This window comes from Ursus americanus, chromosome 1, assembly GCF_024610735.1.
Source record: "Ursus americanus isolate L20-20 chromosome 1, mUrsAme1.1.p, whole genome shotgun sequence".
In the NCBI taxonomy this organism is placed as follows: Eukaryota; Metazoa; Chordata; class Mammalia; order Carnivora; family Ursidae; genus Ursus; species Ursus americanus.
This window is the reverse complement of record NC_142127.1, coordinates 47,402,362-47,422,216: the sequence shown is the minus strand read 5'-3', so window position 1 is coordinate 47,422,216 and position 19,855 is coordinate 47,402,362. Positions and strand designations below refer to the sequence as shown.

General features: G+C 42.0%; 1 protein-coding gene across 4 annotated transcripts in view; it reads right to left on the bottom strand.

Moving 5' to 3' along the window:
• Nucleotides 1-2,272: 2,272 nt before the first annotated feature.
• Nucleotides 2,273-19,855, bottom strand: part of DHRS9 (dehydrogenase/reductase 9) — a 30,137-nt gene continuing 12,554 nt past the window's right edge. For 2 of the 4 annotated variants that reach the window (XM_045780281.2, XM_045780301.2), the window contains 3 exons: nt 19,217-19,475; nt 15,744-15,907; nt 8,946-12,926 (listed from right to left, as the gene is read on the bottom strand). In XM_045780281.2, coding sequence (XP_045636237.2) covers nt 12,703-12,926; nt 15,744-15,907; nt 19,217-19,475 — 647 coding nt within the window. In that variant the 3' untranslated portion in view covers nt 8,946-12,702. Of the gene's footprint in view, nt 2,534-6,271; nt 6,385-6,721; nt 8,076-8,945; nt 12,927-15,743; nt 15,908-19,216; nt 19,476-19,855 lie in introns of those variants that run through there. The other 2 variants (XR_006776581.2, XR_015724085.1) reach the window with 2 other exon arrangements.

Below are 19,855 nucleotides of genomic sequence, written 5' to 3'. Positions count from 1 at the left end.
GAAATGGAAGGGCAGTTGCTACTTTGACCATTGAGAGATGAAGTGTGGAGGGAGATCTTATGCAAGCCTGCAACAGGACATTCTGGCAGCCTTCAACTTGGCTCTGAAGACAGAAGACACTCAGGAAATACTCATCAGCTAACTTAGAGCCAACCACAATGCTAACCACTAGGAAACAGGCTGGTACTTACACATCCAGGCGGCCTCATACATAGCCTCTTGTCAGCACACTGCTTCTGGGAGCTGAGGGGGCATCCCAAGTGGAGCCCCCCCGGTTTGTTCTTAGTTTGGGGTTAAATGGAACATTTGTACCAAAGAGCCATAAGTCTGGTGCCCCAAATGTTGTTTCCGTTGTCATCCCCAGGCTACTTTGTCACCTAAAGAAGGACCTGGACCTCCCAATTATGTCACCCCCATTTCTTTTTTTTTATTCCACAGTACCCTTGGCACAGTGTTCGGGTCGAGTGTGATGGCTCAAGTTCAAAACCCAACCACAATATTTCCTGCAGTTACCACTACGTTACATTACACAGTGCTAAAAAAGGTCAAGCGGGAAATGCTGTGTCATTATCTAGGAGAAGAGCAATGATTTCAGCTAATTCATGGTAGCACAAAGGATATCAGACCTAAATTCACCAAAGATTTTGTATAAAAACCCGCTGTCACATCAAGCTGATTGGGGTGGTTATTTCTGATGGTAGTTTTCATAGTTCAAAACTCCACATGGAAGACCAAGGGAATCTACTTCTCTCATAAAGAGTAAGACTTCTCAATGCTGTGGCTTAGATGTTCTAAAAATGTATACGCAGAGAGCAAGACGGACCCTTAGCAGCATCTGTTGCGGGTGGCTGCCTCTAGGAGAGGCTGTCCAAAGTGGGAGCAGTTGTCCTGACGGCTGCCCCCAGCTCTAGATGCTGCGTGACATGAGTCTCCTACCCGAGCTCTACTCTTCTTCAAAACCACTGTGCAAGTTGTCGTGTGAGGATTAAATGAGGTACTCATGCATGCCAAATAGCTAACAGCATGGCCGGCATGTAGTAGTCGCTCAATATTTGGTAATATCACTACCATCTTCTCATTTCTGCAACTCTTCAGGGGTGATGATGGTGGAGTTCTTAGATCTCGATAGGTCACTCTCTGGCATCATTCTTCCTTCTCTTATCTTTCTCATGAAAGAGGAAACCCATGTCTTATCTGAGCCTTGCTCTATTGGGAAAATGACAGATAATCTTGTTGCAGTTTCCCAATCTTTCAGGGCTTCTGTTCCCTTTTATTTATTTATTTATTTATTTATTTATTTATTTATTTATTTATTTTTAATATATTTTTTTAAAGATTTTATTTATTTATTCGACAGAGATAGAGACAGCCAGCGAGAGAGGGAACACAAGCAGGGGGAGTGGGAGAGGAAGAAGCAGGCTCATAGCGGAGGAGCCCGATGTGGGGCTCGATCCCATAACGCCGGGATCACGCCCTGAGCCGAAGGCAGACGCTTAAATGCTATGCCACCCAGGTGCCCCTATTTATTTATTTTTTTAATTAGGAGATGAGTCAGAGATCAGAAGGGCCTTGCAACTCTGCTACTCTAATTCTAACACATGTCGAGTGACTGGGGGCCTTGTCAAGCCTGTCCACCATCTTTGTCGCAGTACCTCAGGCAGGCAGAGTGGGTATTCAGAAAATGGTGACCAAAGGATGTTTTGTGTGACTGTTTTTTCTCCCCACAGGTCTTGGTTCTTCTCCCTTTCATCATTCTGAGTGCTCTGCTGTGAATCCAATCCCTTCTTATCACACTTAACTTATAAAACTGGGAAGAACAAAAACCAGAATATTGCTCTTGTCCTTGTCTTTGGCCAATCCATTCAAATCACAGGTCAGGATGGGGCTGTCTGCCCTGAACCTCAGCTAATTTGAGAAGGTGCCAACATAATAAACAATAACAACAGCTAACATTTATTGAACACTGCGCTAAGCTTTGACACGCACTCACTAATTTACTTCTCGTAACTATCTGAGATATGTACTCTAGTCATACCCAGTCTATAGATGAGGAAACTAGGGGTTAGAGAAATTAAGTACCCGCCAATGGTAAAGCCAGTGCTAATGGCAGAGCTGGGTTTTGACTCCAGTAGATTGACCCAAGAGTCTTTGTTCTTAACCACTTGTGAAGCACTTCTGGGCAGATTTATCACAGTTTTTTAAAGGTATTCGTCTGGGAAGGGTGCTAAGAAGCAAGAAGGCAGACTAGATGAGCTCGTAAGGGTTGCTTTATTCCATGATTTTGCCCAAACAATGTCATGTTAATGCCATCATATGGTTCTGTAAAAAGCAGCACAAATTTTGGCTGAAACAACAGAAATTTATTGTCTCCCACTTCAGGAGGCTAGAATTCTGAAATCAAGATGTCGGCAGGGTTGATTCCTCTCCATGGCTGTGGGGGAAGGCTCTGGTCCAGGCTTCTCTCCCTGGCTTGTAGATGGCTATCTTCTCCCCGTGTCTCTTCACATTGCCTTCCATCAGGGTGTGCTTGTCTCTGTGTTCAAATTTTCCTTTTTATAAGTAAACTGGTCATATTGGATTAGGGCCTAACCTAATGACCTCACTTTAGCTTGATCACCTCTGTGAAGACCCTATCTCCAGATAAGGTTACATTCTGAGGTACTCGGGCTCCAGCATATCTATTTTTGTAGGGGGACAAAATTTAACCCATGACAGCTCCCCTCTGTCATTTCAAAGTAATGATTAGCATTGTGACTCCATTTCCCCACAGCAGGGAAGTGGTTTACTTAACAGAGAACAGTCCAGGAAGGTTAGCTTTTGGGATCAAACAGGGCAACTTTGTTAATGCCCCATTTGCTACTTTTAGCTAATGGTCAAGTGAGTATATCTCTGGTTACTCACCCACAAAAATAGGAAGGACAGTTTAAGAAATAAAGAAATAAAGGAAAAGAAGGTTTTAGTCAGTGGCTAACTTTTAGAAGCCCTCGACTGTTGATGATGATAACAGATTCTCAGTGAATCAAAGACCATTCAGGAATCAGATATCTCCAAAAAGAAGATGCAATGTTTTTTTTTTTTTAATTACATATTTACTTTTTTTTTTAAAGATTTTATTTATTTATTTGACAGAGAGACAGCCAGCGAGAGAGGGAACACAAGCAGGGGGAGTGGGAGAGGAAGAAGCAGGCTCATAGCAGAGGAGCCCGATGTGGGGCTCGATGTGGGGCTCGATGTGGGGCTCGATCCCGGAACGCCGGGATCACTCCCTGAGCTGAAGGCAGACGCTTAACTGCTGTGCCACCCAGGCGCCCCGATGCAATGCTTTCTAATTGGTTTCCTAACAGAGCTAGTTAACTTCTCATGGAGGAGCAACCTACCCTTAGATTCACTTAGTAATGCATTGGAAATTCCACTTGTAACCACCAGTGCTGACAGACAGCATTATTCTCCTAGGGAGTGCTTATCATCGATGCAATGATCTCCTCTCTTATTTTATCCAGGGTAAGGATCATTGCTGCACCAAATTAGAGAGGAAACAAGCATGTAGGAAATATAAATTTTAAGATATATTTAATGAAAAAACAATAGCACCATGAATCCAACTTTATACAGGGCCAAAAAAGTAAAATGATGGACTCAGAGCTGTCTATTGCCTCAGGCTGGGCCAGATTTAAAAAGGGAAGTGTAAGCATTTGTTCTAAATATTGCTACTCTTTTGTTCTTTGAAATTCGACCATATTATTGAGAAAAGTAGAAAAAAATCTGTGGAGTCTAACACTATCATTTGTGTAAGAATTAGTGCAAGGAGGCTATCTAGGTATCGGTATTTATCTACATGGTCCAGGAGAGATACCCAAGAAGCTCCTAGCTAGGGACTGGAGATCTGGTGGGAGGAAAACGAGGTTCTCACTGTATAGTCTTTGCAGAACTTTATTTACTTAAGCCATATCCATTTTTAAAAATCAGTCCGTGTTTCGGATAACTGCACACACACAACTGAACTAGGCAAGGACATACAGGTCCCAAGCCCCTTCCAGCCTGCGCTTCCCTGTGCGGCTCTGGGCTGTCTCTGGGCACCATTGGGAGAATAGCCTCAATTCATCTGGAAGTCTATACATGTGGCTTTGAGCACCTGCCTCTTCATCCTTGTAGGCTAAGGTGAGCTTTCAAGGCTTGAAGACATGAAGTTTCAGACCTTATGTGAAGTGGGGTGAGAAGCATTTGGCTTGTTGCTCTGTCAGGTTTTAAGGACTGGAAGTTCTTAACTGTCCTTGCGCTTGTATGTGTCATATCTGAGGAAAACCTCTTTTGCCCCAATCATAGAATGTTAAGTTTGTGAGAGTCTCGACATGTTAAGCAAGTCAGCCACCCCGGCCCCACAGGAATCCCTTCTCCAGCATCTCCATCCCAACGGCTGTCCTTCCTGTGATTGTCTACCCGCCATGCTTGTTCTTCAGGCAAGCTCTCCTTGGCAAAAAACTCCTCCTTTATGTGGTGTTGAACTTGAACTCTACATAACTTCCACCCATGACCCTGGCCCTACCCTTCTATGCCTCCTGGAATGAGTTTAATTTCTGCTTCACAGGGAGGATCCTTCAAGTGACTGCCCTATCTCCTGTTTCACTGACTCTTCTTTCAAGTAACTCCAGAGTCTTCAGCTCTCCTTCTGCTAAGCTGGTCTTCAGATAACCTCGATCTCCTGGCCACCCTCTTTGGAATGTCTGTGAGTGTAAGACACTGAGGTTTCCCAACAGTGAGGGCAACATTTCCCAGTGCTCTGAGCAGTTGAGACTATACAGAGCTGTCACAACCTTCCTCTATGTGTTGTAAATTTAAAATTTAAACCAAGACCAAGCATCATTTACTTCTTTTTCCCCTTTGGGGGTGGCGGGCGGAGGTGAGAAGTTACATCGCACCATTACATCACACTGTTGACTCGCTTTGAGCTGACTATTGCATAAAACGCCTCAGTACTTGCACAGCACGGCTCTGAATGCCGTGCTTGCTTTGTTTGGAACCACGGCAGAGCCTGCATCTTTCCCTATGTCATTTCTTCTTCTTTAGCCCATGGTTAGAACTTAGATTTTAAACCCAGATTCTATCTTCTTAGGTATTCCCTTAGTGGATTAACAAACCTGCCTCTGCGTCTTCATCTAAATCAATGATAAAAAGTGCTCTTCTGGGGGCCAGAACTCAGATCAGATCCAATTCTACTTTGAAAGTGAAAGAGTGCCCAGTGTGGGAGCCCAAGAGGGAGTCCTTCCAAGACCTGAGTACTTGGAGAGTTTCCTAACCAGATACTTATGTTTATCTCATTCAGAATGAGCACTGGGATTTGTGAAGAATGGAGGTAATTATTTGTATTTTGCTCATGAAGAAAAGCCCTGTTTCTAGAAAGGTGTTAGCAGCTAGGGGTGGATAGGGTGCTTTAAAATGAAAAGAGCCTACAGACCCTTGCCAATCATTTCTCTTAAGGGTTCAAGAACAGAGAGAAGGAGCCTAAGGATCACTGGCTAGGAGGTTTGTTTTATGATTTCAGCACTCAGAATTTTAGAGTTTTTAATTTAGGATGGCTTCAGAGTTCCAGGAAGAACTTTAAGTAAGCATTTTAAGTTTTAAAATCTACTATTTTTTCTTTCCTTCCTTTATTTTTTTTTCTTGGGAATTCATATTTTAGGGACTTAGGGAGAATTTAGGAATCATAGATTATTAGAGTTGAGTGAATCTTGGCCATTAGGCTCCTCATTTATGAAATGGGACAGTAAAAGTACGTGTTGTGTGAAAGTTGTGAAGACTACATGAGAAAATGCACGGTCAGTACTCTGAGTGGATGCTGGCTCATTTTAAAGGTTCAGTGAATATGAACTGAACTGTTATTATCATGATGGTTGCAGAACCAGCAGCCCTTTCTCCCCTCTCTTCTCTCCACTGACAGATTTTGGCTCAAAAATAATAAAATTCTATTAACTAGAGCTAATCCATGAGGTAATTAGGAGCTGGTGACCTTATCATTCTTCAGCAATATTGGAGCAGAAACTTGTCATACTGGGAATGATGTTAGTGGAAACATCTCTTGAGACATACTAGGCTGCATGTCCTCTTCCAGTCAAGTCAGAATGACTGGCTACCTACAGTATTATCTTGGATCACAGCGTGTTAGCACTAAGAGGCACTGACCCTAGTCAGCTAAGATCCCCTCCTTTCTCTCATTAGTATTTCCAGGGCTAGCACTAGCCACGGTGACTAGAGCAGTCCACCCATTACCTCTTACCATTTGGCACTTCCAGCATCACTTCTCTGTGTTGGCAAAAATACAGCCATAGGGAAACAGTATTTGTGGGATCCTGGTCTTCTGTCCTTTTTTCCTTTTTCTGATCCTAAAAGCTAAAAGATTCAAAGAGTTGGTCTTGGTTCCAGACAGATGATCTAAGGCCTTTAATGAGATTAGCAAAAGCTGATTACATATAAATTCTTGAAACAACTAACAATAATATTAACAATAAATAAAATCAATAACAATAAAAAAAAGAAGAAAGAAAATCTAGACAGTTAGAAAACTTCAAGGACCTGAAAAATGGTGTATAAGTGCTTCTGTTATTTTATCGTGAGAAAAATTTAAAATTAGAATAGAGGAAAACAAAAAAGTGTATATTTATATAAGCTCAAAATTAGGCATCATTCTTATGTATAATATTATTGCCTAGGCAAGATGCATGTTAGATTAATTTAGTAAAGTTTTTTTTTTTTTTTTACAGACCCAGTATTGAAGTTTAGAAAAGTACTCTGTAAGACTCTGCTTCTAAGTAGTGGAGCTCAGTGGTTCTGAGTGTGCGCTCTGGCATCAGACAGTCTGGGTTTGAACTTTGACCCATACTTATAAGCAGTATGAGCTTGGGCAAATTGCCCACCTCTCTGTGACTTCATTTCTCCATCTCTAAAAAACATATCTAATACCCAAGATATACGAAAACTTCTTCACCTCAATAACAAAAAACAAATAACCTGATGAAAAAATGGGCAAAGACCTTGAATAGACATTCTTCAAAGAAGATATCCAAATAGCCAACAGGTCAATGAAAAGATGCCCAACATCACTAATCAAATATTGTAAATCAAAATCACAGTTGAGGTATCAACTTACACTTGTTAGGATGGCAATTATCAAGAAAGCAAAACATAAGTATTGGTGAGGATGTGGAGAAATTGAAACCCTTGTGCACTGTTGGTAGGAATACAAAATGGAGGAGCTGCTGTGGAAAACAGCACGAAGGGTCCTCGAAAAACAAAAGAAGAAATATCATATGATCCAACAATCTCACTTCTGAGTTTTTATCCAAAAGAATTAAAATCAGGATCTCAAAGAGGTATTTGCACTCCCATATTCATCGCAGCATTATTCACAATAGCCCCGATGTGGCAACAATCTAAAAGTCTAGAACAGAAAAACCAACAGAGGAAAGGTGGTATATACCTACAGTGGAATATGATTTAGCCTTACAAAGCTAATCCTTCCCTATGTGACAACACGGATGAACCTGGGGGATGTGATGCTAAGTCAAGCACGCCAGTCACAGAGGGACAAACACTGCATGATTCTACGTACATGAGGGATATAAAATAATCAAACCCATAGAAGCAGAGAATAGAATGGTGGTTTCCAGGGACGGGGGGCAGGGGAAATAGGGAGTTGCTGTTCAGCCAGTACAAAATTTCATTTATGCAAAATGATGACATTCTCGTGATCTTCTGTACAACATTGTGACTACACTTTGCAATACTGTATTGTACACTTAAGAGAGTGGATCCCATATTGAGTGTTCTCACCACATTAAAAACAAATAAATGAAGCAACAGTAACAGCAACAAAACATACGTGAGATATGGTTAGGGTTAGATGAAATCATTTGTTCAGTATCCAAGTGCATTAAGAACCAGATGCGTACTAAGTATTAAATAACAATTGATAATATTTTCTTATTATACCTGTGGGAAGCTAGATTGCTTGGATTACTGATCTATAACCCAGGCACCACCATTCATTGGGTGGCATCGTACTCAAGTTCCAGCTGCCGTATCTAAAAGGAAAAAACAGACCCAGTAATTGGCACCTACCACCCCCGCCCCAGCACAGGACTGATTGGTTTTTTGCCCAAGGCTTAGGCTATGTATCTATAGTGGAACCTTTCCCATGTCCAATTTCTCAAAAGGGACTGAAATGGACTGAAATGGAACTGTTCAGGGCAGTTGCTGGCTGTAGAATGTGGCAGAATGCTGTATTGTCTTGCCTGACCTAGTTCGGCCAGAGTGCTATTTATTTCTAGGGACTAATCAGGCAAGAGCTGTGGTCTGGTTCTTTCTCAAGCAGGTGCTCTGTGCCAAAAGAGCTTGGATATTCAGCTAAACTCGAATCTGCACTAGAGCTCTGGCTATTTTAGTGCCTCATATATATAGTAGGATGGAAATTATTCATATTTTCTTTTTGAAAATGAGTCACAGAGTTGAGGAAGAATGTCAGTATTATGAGTATCAATAGAATTGTCTTATTTTTCTAACAGGCAAAAATTCATGAAACTGTTGACCAGCATTGTCCTTATAAGCTGTGGCTTAGATTAGATTGTTACAAATAATTTCTATATATTACACGGCTTTCCATTTTGAGATTATTTAGCTATTTCCTCCATACTGATAGGACTCTGTTCTTTCACATTCCTGAGAACTATTGGGATTAATATAGAATAAAGCTAAAATTGGCCATTTTTCTTAGAAGCTCCTGGCTATTTTCTTTATTAAATATTGGCTGGATTGCCCAAGGAAGTTATGGGTTTCTGAAAAGATTTATTATATTATTATATTATATTATATTATATTATATTATATTATATTATATTATTATATTATATTATAATTTTGTTTTATTTTTTAGAGGAGGGGAGGGGCAGAGAGAGAATCTTAAGCAGGCTCCATGCCCAGCACAGAGCCTGACCTCATAACCCTGAGATCATGACCTGAGCCAAAATCAAGAGTCAAACACTTAACCAATTGAGCCACCCAAGACCCCAGGAGAGATTTTAAATTGAAGTGGTTCTCGTTAGCCTGGATGGCTTGGCCATATCATCCTATAGGGAGAGAAGTAGATGAAATGATTCCTGATGCTCCCTGGTCTGTGACCACTGAACCCAGAAAGACTCAACATGAAAGGAGGTTCCTTCACAGTGTCTCAGGACCAACAGATCATGAGAAGTCACCATGGCAACTAGTTTCCAAAGGGAGGCTTACAGAAGAACCAGAGGTAGGGGGCCCTTGTGGAAGTAGTCAAAGGCTTAAGGAAGTTACAGGATTTTAATGGACTGATTCTTTAATAGCACAACCGATGGGATTGGCAAGCTCTATCTTAAGTGATAGATTGCTCCCTAGTCAGAAAGGCTTATATAGGCTCATTTCTAAATTCATTCAATAAATACTTTTGAATAGTGGTCTGTGTGCCAGCACTGTGCTAGGCAAGGGAATATGAAGATAAGCAAAGCATCATGGTTCCTGATTTCATAAAACTTTAAGTCTGGTTGGGGAGACCCATATTAACTAACTACACAAATATGTAATGACAGACTGTGATAAGTGCCCTCTACAAGACAGAAACCTAGTTGGGGTACAAAGACTGTGGTCAGAATTTGGAACTGTATAGGCTTCCCTGAGGAAGGGGCTGAGATCTACAGGATGACGAAACTAGATAAGCAGGTAAAATGGAAACTTTCTAGGCAAGAGCATGGGCATGGGGTCTGAGGGGGTTAGCTGAGGAGAATAGCCTAAAATGAGGCTAATGAGGAGTGCTGGGGCAACGTCATTTATGTGATGCCTTTTAGTCCTTAGCCGAAATGCAGTGAGAACACATTGAAGGGCTTCAGAAAATGGGGGTGGGGAGAAGAATGGAATAATCAGATTTGAATTTGGAACAAGTCTGACTGCAGCGAGGAGAAATCATTGGAAGTATACAAGGGTAAATATGCTATCGTTGAGATAAGAGATGAAAGCTTGAACAGATGCTTGCCCTGGAGATGAATAGTAGCAGACTTGAGATATCTCCTTAGGAGATCAACTTGATAGTAGTTGGTGCTTGCCTGGGAAAGGCTAGGTGGGGTGAGAGAGATAGAAACTCCAGATTTGAATACCTTGTGGATATCTAGATAGAGGTACAGAGGACATGGTGGGGTTTTTTAGATCAGATCAGAGAAAAATCTGGGAGGTTCTCCTGGTGCCTCCAAACTAAGTGAGGAAAGATCCCCCTATACGAGATGTGGTAGAAAGACAACATCTCAATTTATCTTGGCCATAGATTCCTGGAAAAGCTCCTCTAAGGCCTCCTGAGTAGTAGCCTCAGCTTTTGGATTCTATTAAGCTCTATGAAGGAAGGGACCTTCTGGCCAGGACTTAGCAGAATGCCCAGTATATGTCCTCCCAAATAGTATAGATAATAATATGGTATTTTCCCAAGAGCACAGAGAATATCAGAAGTGACGGCGAGATGGAGAGAAGCCTAGGCAGTCATACTTCAGACTCCTGGTGCAGTGACCTTCTGATGTCCCACCCTTCCTCTCTCCCTCCCTTTCTCCCAGGTCTTGTGCTTTTGTTGAGACTATACCTTTATATTCCAAATATTCCACTTTCGCATTTAGTTTTAAAAGCTTTAAAGTTTGCTTGGGCGAATATATTTGGTTTTATTTTGAGATGGTACCATATTCGGTAGCATTCATTTTAGTAGAACACTTTTGGATTGAATGAAACGGGTTTGCCAATGGTAGTTATTTGGAGAAATGAGCCAAGAACTCAGGTCTAGGTAAAACAAAGGACATAACACCATTAGGTAGACCCAGCAACACAACCGGAATGGTTGGAAGTTCAGCAAAGCAGGTTCCTGCAGATTTTAAAGATCTTGGCAGCCATGGAGGCTGGGAAGATCAGGGAGCAGCAGGCTAGACATTTTTAAAACAGTGAAACGAAGCCAGGATCTGGGAATTCAAGGTGAGAAGGAAGAGCCCCAGCAAACAACGTTGATGAACTTCAGCTCCAAGGACAAGCTGTGCAAGGGTTCCCTAACACACAGGTGGTTAATTGCAATGAGAAGAAATCAGAGACCTAAGGTGAACTGTCACTGGGGCTAGGACCAAGATGGAGATGACTTGATGGGTAGGTAGTGACAATAGTTTAGATAACTTTGCCTGAGAATTCTTATTCTTGCTGTGATTTTCTTCATTTTCATGAAAAAAGGATGAGTGTATTTTTCCCTTAAAATAATGACATATATGTCCAGGTGAGCTGACACCATTGGAAATCTGGTTTTTCAAAGTCATGAATATGTTGTAAATGTGAAAGGAGGAGATTACCTCATAAACAGATGTTTCCAGAAAGGTAAATTAAAATGAATAGAATTACTGATATCTTCAAATGGGTATGGTTTCATGCAGCAGATAATTAAATATTTTCTTCACAATAAATGTGTGTGCACACATGCATGCTTGTGTGTGTGTGTGTGTGTACATGATGTAATTTTCCTGGCTCTTTCACCCTATATTACTTAGCAACAAATATTGAATTTTGACACTTGAGGCTTTTTCACGTGAATCTTCTACCAACCTACGTGAGTGATACTGGGTGTTGGCATCTGGGGAGGCATATGTGCAGAGAACTTGTTTTTGGAAGAGGTGTGGGTCCAGGGTCAGTCCAATTTAGGACCACAAATATGAACAAGGAGCAGACCTGCTGTCACTGAAACCGTAGGTCAAAGAGTCTTAATTTAGCTCTCTATCTTCACGGGGCTTCAGAGACACCTCAAAGACGGGCTTTCCAACCATCTTGGGTGTAAGTTGTTTCAGATATTCTGGGTCTTGTTGTATTTACAATCACCATAATAAACATCAATACCCTACATTTTTCTTCTTCGGAATGACTGGTTACTCTGTTGTCCAGCTTTCCACAGGCAGCTATGTAGGCATCAGTGTTCATGGTGGCCTTGAACAGGCTGTTCACCCTCTGCAGCTCCCTCTAAAACAGGCAGGCTTGTCTTGGGATCTCCCTCCCTCTACTTCCATACTTGTTTCTTCTTTTCAGTCCTCTTGTCTTTCTGCTCTTTCCCTACCCTCCTACTTGCAGTCCTACCTAGTGTTTCTCTGCTCCCCTTAGTTTATACCCGTCACGTGACACTTCCTCACTCTTCCTTCTCCTGAGACTCCACAGCTTACAAAACTGAGTTCCAGTCTTTCACAGTCTTCTTCTCAGCAAAATAACACATCCAATCCACTCATGAAAGTATTCTACTTATCTCTGAACATTTTGATACGGGACAAATAATTAACATTCTGGAGTTCAAGGGGTGGGGGCTGGGAGCATGAGGCTGGCAGTGGTAGAGATCATTTTGGGTGGGAAAGGCCTTCAATTTCCCTTATATCATACTAAGCAGGCAAACCCTAAATATTGGGCAGGTGCCATCCTGGCCCTTCTATGGGGTAGGTCATTGCTGCCCTTTTCAAAGAAGGCTTAAAAAGGGACCCTGGGATATTGCCAGTGTGGGTGGGACCCCCTCATTTATCAAAAGAAGCGTGATCTAATTGAGTCGGGATTGGATTAGGTAAGGAATGAGACCAAAAGGAGACGTGTCCTTGAAAGCAGTCAATCTCATAGCCTGGGGGCAGACATTTGCTGTTGGCTGAGTCACACCGCCTTGGGATTAGCCAGCTCTACTTTCTGTTTCAACAATAAAAAGTCTTGCAAAACTGCTGGCATGTGAGACAGAGGTATCCAGAAGGTCTTGGCGTCTCTTCCAGCAGCATAATGGGTCTTAGGGAAGACACTCGTGAGCGCGTGGTCCATGCACTCCACCACCAGGGAGAGGTCCATGTTCACAAACGAAGTCGTGCCTTTCAGCTTGTCTAGACCTGTAGAAAGAGACAGAAGTACATTTACTCTTTGGAAGAAGGGGAAAGGGACTGTGTGAGGCCAGGGTGTAAAGGGGAGGATGTGTGGGCATAAATTTATTTTTAATTCGCTGTTATAAATTGAGACCCCCTGTGGTGGGTTTCTATCTATTCCTCAGAAAAGGATGCAGCAGTGCTTTCGTTAGACCCCTGGCTCTCAAACTTGAGTGGGCAGCAGAATCTCCTCAAGGGCTTGTTGAAACCCAATTGCTGGGTCCCACCACCAGCTTCTGACTCCGGAGGTGAGAAGTGAGATGCAATCATTGCATTTCTATCGTCTCCAGGGGACGCTGTTGGTGCTGGTCCAGGCACTGAGAAGCACTACTTTAAGGTCATGAGGGAAAGATACTATAAAGTCTATGAGGCCCCTGAGCCAAGGAGTTAAAGGTTTGACTCCAAATTTAAGGGAATACCGTATGTGTAGGAAATGGGGACGTGCTGTGTGCATGTACGTGGGTGTGCATGTGAATACAGTGTGCCTCTATGATTGGTTGAATAAAGAGGGAATCATCCCCAAAGTCTTGACTCAGAAAGCTGCACATATCCCGGTGATCAGGCAGATGAAATGCTTGAGTAATGAGCTATGATAGCTTTAAAGAAGCAGGTATTTTATCAGAAGATTGGTAATGGCTCAGAGCATTCCTTCCGTGCTCTTAAAGCATAGCTGAGTTGTGTCTTCTCAAGAGAAAATCTATGATTTTAAATCTCCCTTTCAGCTTCAGGCCCCCGTAGCGACACGTTGTTCAAAGAACCTAACTGAGATGACCTAATAAGTCTTACCGGCTATTTTAAACTTTTACAACGACAGGTTGGGAAATGAAGGGGTGAGCTTAAATTCACAGTCTGCTTTGGAACTGTGAGTCTGGCAGATGTCCAAGTCCTGGTTTGGAAAACAAATAAAAACAACGGTGCAAAATTGGGCTCAAAGCCTTTTGGTACTTCTGAGAGGGGACAACTGAGCCAGGGGCCAAGTCAAAAATAATTTTGAGGTGGAAGTTGATGACATATTCACAGGCATTTAGAAAGTCTCAGCGTCAATATCAAACAGAGAAATCTCTTGTAAATGACGGATTTTCTTTCTTTTTTTTCTTAAGATTTTATTTATTTATTTGAGAGATAGAGACAGAGATAGCAAGAGAGAGTATGAGCAGGGAGGAGAGGGAGAAGCAGGCTCCCCACTAAGCTGGGAGTCCAAAGCGGGGCTCAATCCCAGGACCCTGGGATCATGACTTGAGCCAAAGGCAGATGCTTAACCGATTGAGCCACCCGGACCTACTTAGAATCTTCAGAGTTGGTAATGAGTGAGAAACAGAGTATTTAACTGCAGTGGTTCTCAGCATGATAGCACTGGGAGGTTTGTCAAACCAGACGTTCTTGTTGATACGTGTGTGTATGTGTATGTGTGTGTGTGTGTGTGTGTGTACCCACGTGCACGCACAGGTGGCTGGGGGAGTCCGTCATTCTATAAACCTCCCCAGGTGGATGTGACTTGGCTCTTGGCTCCGCCTCGAAAACTCCCAGCGTTGAACCTTGCCACAGTTGGCTGTCTCACCAAACCCACCGGTGAAGAGGCAGGATCAGAGTTTCGAGGTTAGAGTGACACAAAGTTAGGTGGGGCCTGTTTGGCTTAAAGCAGGAGCTCAGTAAGTGTTTGGGGAATGCCGACTAAGCTTGAAGCAGGACCAGGAAGCTTGAGCTGGAGGTGGAGCCCGGGTACAGGAAGTTCCACCAGCTCCTTGATGCCCGTTCCCATTACAGTGCAGGGCCCAAGAATAAATGGCAAAGTCGGGCTGTCTGGGTTCCAGCCTAGCTCTTCCACTTACTAGCTGGGCTGCACTGGGCAAGTTGCTTTTCTATGCCTCTGTTTCTAGACAATTCAGGTAATATCTACTTCATAGGGTTTATTTGGGCATTTTAAATGAGACAGTCCACATAAAGCACTTAGAATGGTGACAAGTACCAAATGTTCACTATATGTTAGTCATCATACTCTAATCTATTATTTCTCCATCCCTGACTCAATCTGACTTATGCTACTTCCTCTTCCGTCTCCGCCCCTCATGCATTCCTGCTCTGGAAAGCTTCCACCCAAATAATTCCTTCCTGGCCTTTAGGCCTTACTCAAACTTGACCTGTCTCATAAAGCCCACTTGACTAGCAATGCCTTCATCCAGTTCTGAATTCCTTGGGCAATGGCTGTCTAGCACCCGTTCTGGGTTATTGGGTTCTAAGAATTACAGGATCGATCTTCTTGCATGCTGCATAGTCTCATTGTTTTATAATCTCGCTTGGTTGTTTTTTCTCATGAACTAGACTGTAAGCTGGTTAAGGGTCAGAGTCTGAGTCTAGGTATTTTGTAAGCTCCATAAATCTTTGAACATGTGAGTGAGTGGTTGGTGTTTACCAAAAAGAGGAGACTTGTGTAGAAGTGAAGACTGTGGGCTCCAGTCTGGGCACAACCAGGAGGAGTTGGACAGCTCTGGGTAGAACATTCACCTTTCCAAGCCTCTGTTCACCACTCCCATGATTCTTTTGAGGAGTAAATGATAGAATTCATGAAGCTCTTAGTATAGAACTTGGCACTTGGTAAATGCTCAGTAAATGTTTGTAAACAAAGTAAGAGATGGCACTGGAATGAATAGCGATCTCTAGACACATTTAAGATCCCTAGTGGTATATTATTATGAAAACCTTATTTTTTCATTTATATTTGAGTCTCCTTCATGTTGCCTATGACATTGAACCCCAGAGGAACCCTGGGTCCACCCAGAGACTTACTTTTTTCAATGTAACCTTCTCCATACTGTTGTTTGATATCTGGAGACAGATGTTTCCAAATGGCCAGTTTTTTTTCAGTGGCTTTAATTGGATCTGATAATTCTGTTTTGAATAATCCTGGTTCAATACATGAAACACGCACACCGAAAGCTTTCATGTCCCGTCTGTGAAAAGAACGCATTGATGATGTTTAATCCAGGTTTGTTTGGGGAATGTTTGCTATTTGGGTGATTGTTTTCTTAGGAAATTTTTCATGGGCTCACACAATTGGGTGGGTTGGAAAGGAGTATCTTGTTCTATACTCTCAGTCTGCAGTGAGGAAGCTGAAGTTCAGGGTGGTGAAGGCTGGTTTAGTGGCAGAATGGGAAAGGGATCTGGGTACACCCACTTTAGACTAGTGCTTCCCACTAAGCCATACTTTCTCATTAAATTGACAAGCAGTCGGGTTAAGGACAGGTTTCTTCTCAGTATGCAAAATACCTCATGGGGAAATGGAGAAATGATTGGCCTGGATGGACAAGTCTACCTCCATTTTAAAAATGTGAGGACATTGTGGGACAAATGAAGACAAGGTGAGGGACACAGTGTGACAATCTCTGATGTGGCTCACCTGCTCCCTATGCTGCTCAGTGAGCTCTTTCATTATGTGGTCTCAGAAAACCAAAGATCTACTGATTTCCTGGGCAATGAGGTTTTAGGGGAATCATGATGTGCTCCCTCCTTTTAAAAGCAAAACAAAGAATTGCAAGCCATCATATGAATAATTATTTCCTAAATTTAATGTATATTTCCACCAAGGATCTTGAAGGAAGTAACTACTCATTTTATACAAGTCTTTACCGTACAATTTTTAAAGAACTCCACCAATGACCTTAAAATGTAATTTAACTTAGGTTCTGCTTTCCAGCAATGTGCCTATTGTTTAGTTTGCAGTGTACTTGACCAAAAATGCAAATTAGCTTGATTTTGAAAGATTTTGAAAAGTATGTTGCTTGCATTAAAATTATTAAAAAGTTATTGTCTAACTTAATTTTCTTTACTCACCTATCTTCTGAGCTCCTTTGGGTTTTGGAAAGTATTTGGGAAGATTTGTCTCCCCATCTGCTAGTGAAATAACATATAATCTAGGGACGAATGGCTTTAAGTCACCCACCTAAGTTTACCAGGTAAGCCAAACCAGTATGAAACCAGTATGAGTGCTGGGCAAATACAGCTTTAAAGAGTCCCAGCCTTCTCCCAGTTGGACCATTGTCTCTAAACCCTCCTATTTATAGAAATTCTGGAGCCACCACTGCACTGTGGCCTGCATGCACAGTACCATTTCCAATACCAGTTCCACAATTTAGAAACAACAACAACAACAACAACAACAACATTCCTAATTGGGTAATTTCAGGCATGGTATAGCTGCATCGCACACACACAAGCCCTTCAGTTGAAATCCCTTTTTAAAAGTGGTTATTAGTCTCCAAGAGGGTGGGAAGAAACCCTGTTGCTTTTTGTCTCTCTCTTTCCTCCCATCACGTGGCCCCATACCCAGCACACATGTGGGAAGTAGTTGGCAGAATGGGGTAACTTCCAGCTGGAGGGCAGTCCCAGGAAACAAGAGAGAACTGGAAAGATCACAGAGAAGAGCTCAGGAAAGTGACCCCATAACAGTGTTTATGCACTGCACACGGGCCTGTGTGGATCTGACTTAGAGAAGCAAAGTCTGGGACAACCATCTTCCGTATCCCAGACTGGCTACTGTGTGGTACATCTGCAGACCAGATCTGAAGAGCACCGCAAAGTCTTTAAAAATCAAGCAAACGTTGAAATCTCAAAGTACAGAATGATGGTTAGCAACTGTGACCTGAATGCAACCTCATCAAATGTCTGCTAAAACAAAAATATTGGGTTGCCAGGGTGGCTCAGTCATTTAAGCGTCTGCCTTCAGCTCAGGCAGGCACCGTTCCTCCCTCTGCCCCTCCCCCCCACTCATGCACGTTCTCTCTCTCTCTCTCTCAAATACATAAATAAAATATTTTTCTCTCTCTCTCAAATACATAAATAAAATATTTTTAAAAAACACCAAAAAAATCAACCTTCTCCATAGGACTTAAAAAAAAAATCACAGTAACTCATATCATTCCAAATATTCAACATCAAAAGAACTGACACATTCCAAATGTTCAGCATAAAGAGAACAGGAAAATCTCAACTCACATGGGAAAAGACAATGGCAGATGCTAATGCCAAAGGACACAGGTGTTGGAATTATCGAAGTCTTTAACACAGCTGTTATACAAATGCTCCAAATACAAACGAAAATACTCTTGAAGTGAATGGAAAGTTAGAATGCTTCCCAGAGAAAAGAAAAGACAAAGAAGAACCAAATGGAAATTTTACACTTGAAAAATACAATAACCAAGATAAAATATTTTTTGGTTGGACTCAATAGCACAGCGATGATGGAGCAAAGTCAGTGAATTTGAAGGTGGACCATTAGAAATTATCCAATCTGTACAGCAGAGAGAAAAATGAGAAAGCAAACAGAACCTTAGGGATCTGTGGGACAAAACCCAAGGTCTAACATTTGTGTTACAGAGTCTCAGAAGGAGAAGAGAAAGAATGAATTGCAGAAAAAAAAATGTTTGAAGAAACAGTAGCTGAAAACTCATCAAATTTGGCAAAAGACATAAACCTATAGATTCAGGATGCCCAGTGAACCCCAAATTTTATAAATCCAGAGAAATCCATGCCTGTGGGCACTGAGTTGGGGCCTTTGTTTGCTAAACAGGTCCTTTGCTTTGAGCTCTGGGGTTCTCTGATAACACGAGCAAAAAGATGTTGTCAGTGCTTTCTTGTGTGAGCAAAATCTTCCCTCTGATTAGTAAATTCCTGCTCTGAGTTTTTTTGAAAATGGAAGTATCAGAGGAAAACTGTCTTTCTTGTCCTTGGGGTGGGGGTGGGGATGGGAAGGTTATCATCCATTTAGCTGTAGTGTCTGAAATGTATGGAAATTTGAGTCTGGAACTTTCAACAAGAGGGGGAAAAAAGCTGCACAGCTGACTCATTATTTTGTGATGATTACATTTACTTTACCAGATAATTTTCAACTGAGGGTTTAAATAAGATGGTACTGTTGTGTCTGCAACTGACAGTTACACCAATGGAGAGTTCTACCCTGACTTAGGCTCTCTATATGATTCCCTAACTATTTAACAAACTGACCTGTGAATATAAATTCACCATCACTGTCAGCATCATGCATTGATGCAAAAAGTAAAAAAGACTTGGATAGACTTAGGTTCAAATCTCAGTTCTACCACTTACCAGCTGGGTTACCTTGAAGTTATTTAATCTCTTTGCTTCAGCAGTATTGCCTACAAATTGGGAATAATTTAAAGCACTAAATAGAGTGTCTAGTACATAATAAGCATTCAGTAAACAGTAGCAGCTATTATTTCCTAAAATGTCAAAGTTTGCTTTACCTTAAGCTGTCATTGAAGCCTTCTACTGCATATTTGGAAGGAGTATAGCCCCCTCCACTAAATGCCAGCCGACCTCCAATGCTGGAGACATTGATAATCCTTCCTCGAGCTTTTTTGACCAAAGGAAGCAAATTTAGAGTCACATTGATGAGTCCAAACAAGTTCACTTCAATAGGTTCTCTGTAGTCCTCCACTGTCAGCCAGTCGGTGGGAGCCAGCACGCCGAGAACACCGGCATTGTTGATCAGCCCCCAGAGACCTAGAGCAGAAAGAAAGGAGGTGTGATAGAAGCCGGCACCTCCCCGGGCGTCCTTGATGGACATACAGCCCCTGCCTTTCACGACACTGCCGTTTCCTCCTCCTAACCACACTCCTGCTTTGAAATGCTTTACGGTTTTGGGAAGGAACTACTCTCTGAGGGGCTAGGAGGCTAAATTGAAATAGTTGAAGCTCTGTTACTGGAAGCCAATTTCACAGTAACTCTATTTCTGGTTCTGAATGTAAAATACTGACACTGTCTGAATGAGCCTTTTGCTTTTTTATCTTAGATGCAGAACAAATTGGTCTATTTTTCCCACTTGCTAGATTGCAAAGCCAGAGATTATTTATTTATAAACTGCTTTTTACAAAGAACAATAT